This window comes from Astatotilapia calliptera, chromosome 12, assembly GCF_900246225.1.
Source record: "Astatotilapia calliptera chromosome 12, fAstCal1.2, whole genome shotgun sequence".
Taxonomy (NCBI): domain Eukaryota; kingdom Metazoa; phylum Chordata; class Actinopteri; order Cichliformes; family Cichlidae; genus Astatotilapia; species Astatotilapia calliptera.
This window is the reverse complement of record NC_039313.1, coordinates 10,468,549-10,480,191: the sequence shown is the minus strand read 5'-3', so window position 1 is coordinate 10,480,191 and position 11,643 is coordinate 10,468,549. Positions and strand designations below refer to the sequence as shown.

Below are 11,643 nucleotides of genomic sequence, written 5' to 3'. Positions count from 1 at the left end.
GAATCATTTCAGAAGGCAAAAGAGGGTCTTAGTAGTAGCAAAGTGCACCTAATAAAGAGTTGAGATAATTTATGTCTCTAACATTGCCTGTTTCTAAATCACATCCTCTTTAAAATGATTTACAAGGCTTTTTTTTAACCCTACCAATCAATTATTTATCAGTCAGAAAGGTTTATAGTCAAAATTCAAACATATATTGGAAGATGGAAATTCAAGTATTCCTAATGAAATAATGATCTTTGACAATAATAAAATTATAAAGTGATGGAAAGAGTAACAAAACTGGTTGAAAGATCCATTTAAACTGTCAAAACTGGGAACAATTTTATTATGTTAGAGCAGCAAATGTAATGTTTTACTCTTACAAGGTATAGGTTACTTTTACCAATGTAAAGGCATTTGTATTTTAATAATCCAGTGTATTACTACACACCAAATGTGAGTGATGATTCATGAAAACATACCGAAGCATTATTTAAACCTTCACTTTCCTAGTTTAAAAAAACACAACAGTTTTCTTTTATAATAGTGCTAGAAGAAATGGCATCACTAAAGTTATGATGCCAGCATTTTGTCTCCTGGAGGTTCAATAAAGTAAATAAAAGTATCTTCAACATCACATGCTAAACGAGGTCCTATCATTTAGTTAGGAGTAATAGCTTCATTAAATACATATATACTGTGTTAATATTTTATTTTTACAGCATACAAAGAGAATGTCCTTTGCTGCCTGCAACAAATCAGCAATTTCAGTTGGTTATATGACTGTTAGGTAGGGAAATTTGGAGCCATGTTCAAGCTGTGCAGGAGGTCAGTTAAAGGCAGACATTTGAGCAGCAGGTGAGGCTGTCTCTCTTACTGTTACAGGTAGGAAATGCAAATGAGTCCAGCTAGAGCTGATTCACACGGTCTCTGGCTCACACGCTTTTAATCTATAAAGCATTTGCATCCAAGGACCGAAACAAAGACATATCCTCATGACTTGAGCTGTGAGACGGGTCCCCAAGTCGTGAAAATGGTAAAGTACTGTTTAATTAAGTTTGTTATATTTTGGTTTATGGTCTGATAACTTTGGGTGGAGTGAGAAGGAAGCGAGCAGGTGTTGTCGAGGCCCACTGTAAAACTTCCATGTAGTTATTTTTAGCTCACCTTTATTTCTTCTTTGGAGTTCGGACTGTGGGAAAGATACGACGGCAGAGATCATTTTAAAGATGTGATTGTATGAGAGTTTAAAGGGTAAACAATGAAAATATCCCAGAAAACTAGCGTTTAGAGACAAGTTGAAGGTAAACTTTTACCTGCAGGCATCTGTAACGACCAAATAAATGTCCTCTGGCAAATCAAACAAGTTTGTGTGTTGCTTGATGGTTTCCTGAAGTTATTAGATTTTGTTGGATCAAACACTGAATCGCAGTTTGGGTTTGGTGCTATTTTTAATTTGCGCTTCAGTTTCACTTCCTGGTTTGAGAGAAATTAAACGACTGTTGTTGTGATCTTTTTGTACAGTTTAGTGGAGACGTTCCCAACTCTCTCTGAGGTTCTTGTAGAGACACCGACTGACGTTCGAACTGAAATCTTTGCACGTTTAACTCTTTTATGTCTAAACATAAAATCTGCTCATACTGTATAAATGACATAGAGCTACAGAAGTACTTTGGCAACACAAAAAGTCTCTTTGCACATGTGATTCAACAGGGTTCAAGTTCCTCTTGCTTTTAGCAAACAGTTCTTGCAGGTACATTCTCCTGTACATTAACAAACATTAAACACAAAGGCGAGCTCCAGCTTTTGATGTTTGACTGCAATATAACTAGTACAGAAAAGGCAGAACATAATCTTTCCACCTTAAACAAATGTTAAATTTCATGGCAGCTGTTTGTGCAGATAGTTTCTGAGATGAAAAGTATTTTTTAATTCCTATCAAATATAATTGCTCGTGATAACAGATGAATAGTGTATTATTTGAATAATGCGTGTCTAGTCCTTGTTTGCATCAGATTTCGCTCCACAGCTGCGTGACTTTTTCCTCTTTCCTCCTGTTTACTCCCACAGACTCTGACACCACTTTTTTCAAATGCTCCGCTTTTTATAAAATTTCTCATCTACAGGTAGCGTTTTAACACAGCTCTTATTTTAAGACAAACTTTAGCATTGTCACTGTAACCTAACTCAGCCTTAACATGTAGACATGCTTGGGATTAGAGAGAATGTCGTGAATAGCTGACTAGTGATTTACTTCTCCTTTTTTATTACCTTTCCCCTGCTCCCCATTTATCAGGACTGAAACACCTGGTTCCTGACGTGTTGTGTGTACAGACCGAAAGTGATCTCTCCCTGCCTGTTTATCATCATTTACATTACATCAGCACTTCCTCTACAGCTGCCTCATGCACTGGGACGAACTCAACTTCCTGATATTACTTTTGTAGTGAATTCCACCGTCTTCTGTAACCTCAGTTGTAAACAGCTACACATAAACTTGAATTTCACAAATATTGTTAGTACACTTTTGTTTCAAAGCTTATTTTGAATAAGATGTAGCAGCAATCAAAAGCCAGACAGATCATTCATGAGGATACAGTTGGGAAAAGTTGACATACCCTCATCATGGACATGAATGTCATGGCAGTTTTGGCTTTTTAAAAACTGCTCCTTTTTTCAGGTGGGAATGATTGTATAACATACACAGTTAAAAAAAGAAGAATTGGATGCAAAAAGTCCAATTTATTCTAATGCACACAGGGTCAAAAGTATAAAAATATTGATAGACCCTGCTGGTATTTGGTTAAATGTTCCAAATCAAGCTGGACGCCAACCAGACACTTTTGTTAACCATCACCAAGCATAGTCTGTCTGGAAGGCTGACCACTCCTCACGGCAGAATTGGTAGAGTCTATCTACACTAGCTGGCTTCCTGGCACAGACCTGGCTTTTAAGTGTTGCTCACAAATTTTCAGATGGGTTGCCATCAGAAGGTCAATGTTAGCCCACTTTATCAAGTCCAAAACCAGTTTTGTTGTGTTTTGAGGATCATTGCCCTGCTGGAACATCCAACTTAACCAAGTTTTAACTGTCTGCTGTTTGATTTGGAGTGAAGTTGAAGAATTCATTCTCTATTATTCCAACAAATTGTGTAACAGGTGGTACAGTGTCCTTAGTTTTCAAAGCCTCACCTTTATGTCCTTCCTAATATTGTGGCCAAATTGCTAAATCTTTGTCTAATGTGACCAAAAAAAACTTATTTTGCTTGTCCATGTGGGGAGCTGTAAATGTCAGTTGAATTTGAAGTTGTTGATTTTGCAGCAGGTTTGTTTTTCTTTTTTTGTCAGCACCCTCTCTGTTCACGGCAATTTGAAACTCACTTCAAACCCAAATCATCACACTTGCAGCAGTTAGTTGTTTGAGCTGATGTGCTGTGTTTGGTTTCCCAAATGTGGCACTGTGCATCATAGGATGCGATACAGGATAGTACTGTTATAAACTTTGGCATTTATCATGAAAACTGACACCTGCTGAGTCACAGATGTAGCTCCTGGGATTTGGCCATTTCTCTGAGCTTTGCACAGTCAGACCTTGGAGTGAATTTGCTGGGACATCCATGTCTGGGAAGATTGTCACATTGTGTTAACACAATCGTGAAAACTGTAAAGAAACAAGTTGCCAAAACTTCTGCTTTTACAGAGCTGCTCATACTTGCCCTGTGAAAACTTTCTTTTTTATGGGACTTTATGTTTAGGGTGGTGGAAACAGTGAATACAGCAGGTGTTCTGTAATCATGGGCTTTATGGACAATAAAGGAGGCACGTTTCAGGAGAGAAGAAAAAACAGCTTTAGATTATCAAGCAAATTATGTCATATAATAATTATCTAATGTCTACAGAAAAAACAGTGTATGCTTGGCCAGTGAAAGCGCTTATAGGTAATTACAAAAAGACAATTTTATGTCTTTTATTTAATGTTGGGAAGTTTTAAAAGATAGATATTCTTATATGATTGTTTACAGAACTGTGTCCTATCCTACTGTATTTTCATATATTATATTGGCAGATAAAAGATTAATATATCTCTGAGAGTAAATTACACCACAAAAACATACCCTTCAAACATTTTGAAGTATTTACATCCTGTGTAAAATGATACAGTGATACCTCAGGTGCTATTTTGTACTGTGTTTTTGTCTCCTTTTCTGCACCAAATAAAGCTCCATTGTTATGTGACCTTATCCAAAGAGGGAAACTGATTCAGACAGACAGATGAAGCTGATAAGTAACTGAAAGTAAATCATTAGGCATGCAGTTTAAGAATAATGGGCTGTGTCACATAGAGACAGCTAAATATCTGTGTTTCTGTCGCTCTGCATCTACTCGTCTCATGAAATCTGGGTATTTGTTCACTAATTTCTGTGGTTTCTGGTGTTTTTCAGAGTTTCTTTGGAAGACTGAAGAACCTGTGAGTATCATGACCAAGACAGAAACCTCATTCATTCTCATTCTTTCCTGCTAAATGCTTATTGTATTAAAGTATTCTCTGTCCATGTCTTTTCTCCCTTCTTCCTTTCAGACCTCCAGCTCCTCCTAGGAGGACGGGTGGGATTTGTTTTCACTTTATTAAAGCTGCTTTGATGCCTTTTGTACATCTCTTATGTTCATTCATATATGTTTGTGTCCTACAGATAACAATGCAGCATTTGGGTGGCCGGAGGATGAATTTGTAAGTAGGAAGAGAACAAGTTCTTAAATTTTTGTACTTTTTCATTCAAGTTTTGGGCATTTTTAGGGGCAGGATTTAAGTACTGAATAGGCCAAAAACAATACGTATTGTGAAGGGAGTTGACGAACAATCAAGCAGACATCTCGGTCTTAATACTAACAATACGCAGCAATGCTTTATCATGATAAAGCTAAATAGCTTTACAATATTAGAGCAGGGTACACACTGAACAGAACAGCAGTCTATCTCATGGCAGCCATACTGCTAAAATATTAAAGTTTTATAGTTTGTTTGGAAATAATTGTTAAGATTGTTAAGATTACCAACCTTTTCTCACGGCAGGATGATGACAACGACATGTATGAAGCTCCTCCCTGTGAGCGACCGGCTGTCAAAGTGCCACCGAGAGCAGTGGAGGAGAACGTTTATCTGGGTAACATCTGAGTCTGGCAAACTTCAGCACAGATACCGCAGACAATGAAACACGGTCTTTTCCCCTGAAATTCTTTCTGCTTTTTGCAGAGAGGACTTCCAAACCCGGTGTAACACCGAGGCAGGTTGCACCTCCACCCAGACCAAGCAAATCCTCGGTAATAAAAGCTCAGGGTCTATTTCTTTGTGCCTGTCAACATAGATGTTTTACCATGTTGTAACTGTTTTTTTCATTCGGAAACCTTCGCAACGGCAGGATGCCATCAGCAAACGTAAGTAACTCAGCTCTGTTTGATGATTTTTAAAATCTCATCAGTCCTTTTTTTCCCCCCTACATTTTTACGCTTTCATTTGTGTACTTTAATGAATCACATAAATACATTTATCTCTCTCCAGCACCTGAGGTCATTAGAAGTGATAAGCCAGGGAGGAAGAAGATGCCGCTTCAGACAGTCCCTGTAGAGGAAGGTAATCAGCACCAACACAAAATATTATTTTAAAGGAAGAGCGCACCAGAGTGTAACTGAGTGAAAACTGACTGTGAGGAAGATTCTTTAAGGGGTGATATGGGTGCTTCTACTACTACTTCTTATAATAATAATAATAATATTAATGAAGACTATACTATGTTTATGAGTTTATTAGCCATGTGGTATTTCCAAAAGCTGCTTGATAAACTCAGGTTGCCAAACACTTGTAGCCTCTGCTTGATGTTTCCAGCAGCAACATAATTTGGAGCTGTGAGCAAAACAAAGAGGAGAGTGCCACCTGCTGTAGTGCCACTGAGCTGCATATTAAACATTACAAAATAAGATGCAAGAACCCAAAAACTGCAGGCCTCAGAACAATCTTCTGCATTTCAAAATGATGAATATCTCAGTTTTTTTCCTTTCAATCTACACTCAAATACATTCACTCAAATATAAAGATATTTCTCAGTATTATATAAATCATATTACATACGGTGTTTTCTTTCAATAATTTTGGGTTGGGAAAATGCTTTTAAGCAGAATGGGTTTTTCCATTGCTCACCCCAGTTTGTATTGATGCATCTCTTATGGAAACAAAGGGCTTCAGCTGACACTGATTGCTGTGTAAAATGGGAAAACGACCAGGATGTTGATGCTAATATTTAGTGAAGTAGAAAAAAAAATCTGAAAATGTAAACAGGCCTATTTTTCATTTGAATATTGCGTATTTTAAGTATGTTACATAGGTAAATAGATTTGTGGTAGTCACTTTCATTGCTGGTGCTGTGTCGTAAACAGACGACTAACTTAAGCTCCTACCTGGCGTCCACATAAGTGGACATCACATTTTGGCTTATTTAGACCAAAATACTCACTTTTGCTCTGCAAGGGCCTGATATCCACTTACAAGGACATTATACTGCTACTGTTCTATCAAAATTTTAAATAAGTATCCTCAGATGTGGCTCTTATTTTTCTTAAAAACAAAAATAAGGTAAAAAAAAAAAATCTGATAATTCTTTGTTTTTACATTCATCGGGCCCCAATATGCCCAAATATCAAAGAGAAATTAAAAATGCATGCCGTGGAAGAGTTCGGGTCTTAGGATTAAGGATTATTCTAATTACTTACTGAATAGGTGCTTCATTCTGTGTGCACATGCTGGTAAGCATCACCACTGTATATTTGTGATATGGCAACATAGATCACTAGTCTTTTTTTCTGCATTTCAGATGTGTACCTGGATCCAACTGAAGAACCGGTGACTTAAACATTATTATGTTTTCTTTTTCTTTTATGTGTAATAATATACACACAAAAGAGTGTCAGTTTGAGTGTGTGTGTGGGAGGTGCAAGGAGTCACCCACGACATGTCTGCACTCAGAGGGGGCTGTTGTTTCTTAAGGGCCTTTTATAAGCAGTCGGTTGTCTTTTGCTACACCAACAACTACATAAATGTACCAATACCCATGCATCTTCTTCTGGATGGATGGGTATTCTGGGGCTGGAGCCTATCCCAGCTACCATAGGGGAAGAGGCGGGGTACACCCTGAACAGGTCGCCAGTGTGTCACAGGACACGGCCATTCGCACGCACATTCACACCCATAGGCAATTTAGAATCACCAAATAACCTAAACCCACTAACTGCATGTTTCTCTGTAGTAGCCAGAAAGAATGCACACAAACATGGGGAGAACATGCAAAGTCCACACAGAAAGGTCCCGGTCAGATGGTGGGGTCAAACTCCGGACTGTCTTAGTGTGAAGCAACAGAGCTAACCATGCCTAGATAAACATTTACATGAACATTAAATCTTAGATAAGTCACTAATACCAAAAGCCAATAATACCTGCACAGCTGCATGAATGTAATTTGATGTTTTCTTCTGTATGGAGAAGGTTAATGCCCCTTTGCATATCATATTTGTTGGTTTGCGTTACAGGACGATGATGATGATGACCTTTATTTAGAACCAGAAGCAGGTAAGTTCAAACACACTACATAGGCAGTAGTTCTGAGGCATTGATTACAAGTTTATATGAAAGTGTTTGAAAACCGGAAGTTACTTTTACTTTCCCCCCTCTCTCCAGCTTGCTCTCCTCCCCCGCGTGGGCCCATGAAGATGCCTCTGTCTCCCAGGACACCGGCACCTCCTCAAATACCCTTGTAAGTTCATCTCACTCTGTTTCAAAGCAGCTTTCATCCTATTTGCAGGCAAGCTATGATACAATATGTCTTTATAGCTGTGCATTCTAGACAATCATGTGCATTTTTTTATGCAAATATGGTATTTATAATAGGGAAATTATGTGTTAAAGTCCTGGTAGTAAATATGCAATAAACATTAGCCCTCTCACTGTCTGCAGGAAGAAGCCTTCAATCCCCAGAGATAAGTCTGTGAGTGTGTCTATTAATCTCTGTGCTTCATCTTTAATTTTCTTATGCTAAGCTGGGTCCTGATTTAAAGTAAGCTGTCAGGATACAAGATGAGTTTTAAATTCTTACCCCATATTCCCATTTCCATTGTCTGAAATTAAACTTACAGGTATGACACAGCAGTAACATTTATTCCCTTTTTCCAGAATTTTGTTTTGCCTCCATTAGAGGACAGAAAAAGAGGTCAGAACCACATCTTCCTTGCTAATTAAATAGATCCAGACAGCTCACAGTCAAAAGATATAAGGAGTACATACATTGCTTCTATAGGTCCTTCGGCAGAAGAGAAACGTCCCACTTTTGCAAAGCCCCCTCCACCAATTCCTGGTGCTAAGCCGCATCTGCCAGCAATCCTGAAGGAACCTAAAGCCAGGTAAGAGCTGACAAATACAAAGAATTTGTGCATCTATATATACTGTGTATATATTGTACAACTTGCGACTAAAACATTCTGGGAACACCTTAATTGGGTGGTTTTTTTCCTTCAAAGTCAGCTTCACATGCATGTCTGGTGATTTTGTTTTACTTCTTTTATGTCTGCTTTGGTTCTTAAGATAGGTAGAGCTGTTCATGTGTCACTAGCATTACAGCATAGCATGCATATGGCTTATTTAGTGAGTCACAAATACACAAACGTTTTATGGTTTTACTACTGTTTACTTTCAGTTGCAACTGGGAACTCAAATTTCAAAGTTATTCAGGAACACCATAATTGTATGATGATGAAATTTACTTCACTGAGACCCTAATGGACTCGCAGAAAGTGTTATTCTTTTCTTACAGTTGTTCTGTATGAGGAAATCGCTGCTTCCTTCTGTTGTTACATTGTGAATTTGTAGGGATTCACTCACTTTTAGTGCTAGCCTCAAGTGGCCATTAAAGGAACTGCAATTTTTGACATTTCTTTAGTGTTGTGCCAAAAAGTAATTTCAGATGTGTTTTTTAAGTGTAATGTCATTGCTTATGTTAGTGTAGACTGTAGTATATGAAGGGATTATATATAACGTAAAGAAATGACACATTTTACAGGTATTGTTATGACACTGGGTTATTGTACCTACATTACAATCAAACCACTCCCTTCTACACAAAAACACATCTTTATAGAACTTCTAGAACTTCTTTATAGACTTCTAACCTGTGATAGGCTCAGAATGGCTTTATCTCGTTAATGATAGATATACTTGATGTGTATTTCACAGATTGTAAGCCAACAAATAATTTACACCTTAAATACAGGCAATGCTTTTTTTGGGTGGATTATCACTTTCTGGCACAGCACCTGACCCTGACACCTTATCACTAGAGCTGACCCCCATCCACAAGACCTGCAAGTGTGTGCATGTCAGAATTAAAGTTAGTGTCTAATGTTAGCCTTCTTTTCTATTTTTCAGCCCTCCAAATCCCCCAATACCAGACACTAAGCCTGTGGGTAAGCTCAGTTTTCTTTTTTAAGTCTCTATTAAATCCAAAGGGATGACTGATGATCATTTTGAGTATATTTATATTTGCACTTTGATGTAATCGAAACACAGTTTTCATCATACTTAAAAAAAGAAAAAAGAAAACAAAACAAAACAAACAAACAAAAAACAACCAACAAAACATTTGACTGTTGCCAAATACAGATTTCCCATGAACTTGTGCTTGACAAACAACTTATCTTTATGTGTTTTAAGCCTCCTATGGTGGTATGAGGGTAACCAGACATAACAGCCTGGAGGTAAGAGGTGAACTGTAACTTAGGTAAAAGTACTTATACAATGATGTGAAAATCAAAAATCCTGAATTCAAAAGACCCCCCCCCCCCCAAAAACCCCCCCAAAACAAAACAAAACAAAACAATTTCTCTTATTAAGGAAAAGAAAACCTCTCTATATATGTATATCATTCTTAGTGTAGTGGTTTACACATTCACTTATCGAAGGAGACACAATCCCAAATATCTACGCATAGCAAATTTCAATAGATATATGAGACATGTTTTATAGGTGCGCAGGTAGAGAAGTGTTATATAAGAACCAAACATTTAACCAAGTTTGAGATGTTTGAGATGCATGAGAAACATTTTTAGACAGAAAATCTTAATTTGAGAAATGACTGGTAAACTTCACATTCATGTAGTAGAATATTTACTACGAAATGTAATGATTTAGTAAATAGTATAGTTCAAATTCGTCCTCATGTAGAGAAGGTTAGTAAATGCACTTATACTTCACATTGTTCTGTCTCCCTATGCTCGCTTTCTTTTTGTGTCTTTCCCCTCACCTCCCAGCTGATTGGCTGCCCCTCCTTGAATACTTTCAGTTTTTTACCTTACAGTATTGAAGTGACTTCATGAGACTGTTGTTGTGATTATACTACATAAACAATCCTGCATTAAAGTGGGTTTGATTCTCTTATTGATATATCTGCTGTATGTTTATGTTTCAGGATAGAGAATGGTTTGCTGGTGACTGCAACAGAAAGACAGCAGAGGATCTCTTACAGAGAATCAACAAGGTAAACCTGGTAGTTTTAAAGTGATATAAAAAAAAATAATGATGGTATGTCTCGCTGACACTCAAACATAAAACTCAAACGAAAGCTAAACCTAAGTCAGACAGCTTCAGGGCTCCATGGCAGTAATTTATTTTCCATTTCCTCCACTTACTCTCCCTGATGCATGTGGAGTTTTTTTACATTCCCCCTATTCATTCCACGATTCACCCATTTATCAGTTTTAGTTGTAGCCTGCTTGACTATGCTTTCATATCTGTCAAGGTTTCCTAAGATGTTCTTTTACATCTAGTTTTATTTATTAGATTTTCCTCTTCTCCTCCCTTTCTCCTTATTGCAGGACGGTGCCTTTCTCATCCGATACAGCTCTGCCCAGAGCACTCACCAACCCTACACCCTTGCCGTGCTTTACCAGCAGAAGGTGTACAATGTTCCCATTCGCTTCCTGGTGGAAACTAAAGCCTATGCCCTTGGAAAGGAAGGAAAAAAGAACGAAGAGGTGAAAAGACAAAGCAGGATATAAAAATTCAGGAGTTACTGAAGCCTATGAAGAATTCCGGGCATAATTTAATCACACTTCTCTCTTTATCTTCTGCTTTCTCTTAGACTTTCAACAGCCTGGATGAAATGATTTCTTACCACAAGAATAACCAACTGCTGCTGATTGACAGCAGGAGCCAGGCCAAGCACACAGCACATTTAACCCACCCTGTATGCACTTAAAACTACACTGAAACAACCTGTTCAGACGAATCATGAGGATAATGGCACAATCACTTACTGCAGGGCTACTGGGTGTCAATCCCAGAAATGTAGTTTCATCTTTATGGAATCTATAACACATAGTACTTTTTTTCATTTTAAATAAGGGAAAGGAGACAGGGTAACTTTCAGTGCACCGAGTGGTCGAAAAATCCTCAGTGACACACTGCCTCAAGATAGCATGAAGTTCAGAGCTCGTCAACTTCGGTGCCTGTTTGCACCATATTGTCATAGTAATGAATAGGTAACTGTTGATGGTAGGCTCTAGCTGTGAGGATGTTTAGCCTTACTGTCATCACTTTTAAAAATACAAAAGCTAAAGTTCTGCTGTT

General features: G+C 37.8%; 1 protein-coding gene across 1 annotated transcript; it reads left to right on the top strand.

The window, feature by feature from the left end:
* Positions 1-900: 900 nt before the first annotated feature.
* On the top strand, positions 901-11,643 carry LOC113033796 (B-cell linker protein). Its single transcript, XM_026187904.1, has 19 exons — positions 901-1,018; positions 4,424-4,449; positions 4,561-4,586; positions 4,673-4,710; positions 5,053-5,143; positions 5,233-5,300; positions 5,399-5,414; positions 5,539-5,610; positions 6,845-6,873; positions 7,557-7,596; positions 7,705-7,780; positions 7,981-8,011; positions 8,197-8,233; positions 8,321-8,423; positions 9,445-9,482; positions 9,730-9,773; positions 10,484-10,552; positions 10,890-11,048; positions 11,156-11,643. The coding sequence occupies exons 1-19, from the start codon at positions 1,016-1,018 to the stop codon at positions 11,270-11,272; spliced, it is 1,083 nt and encodes a 360-aa protein (XP_026043689.1). The 5' UTR covers positions 901-1,015; the 3' UTR covers positions 11,273-11,643.

Excerpts from the sequence above, each read along its gene's own strand:
- LOC113033796 (XM_026187904.1), top strand. Across the intron at positions 4,450-4,560 it reads TTTGGAAGACTGAAGAACCT|ACCTCCAGCTCCTCCTAGGA; the intron begins GTGAGTATCATG and ends TCTTCCTTTCAG. Across the intron at positions 8,012-8,196 it reads CAATCCCCAGAGATAAGTCT|AATTTTGTTTTGCCTCCATT; the intron begins GTGAGTGTGTCT and ends CCCTTTTTCCAG.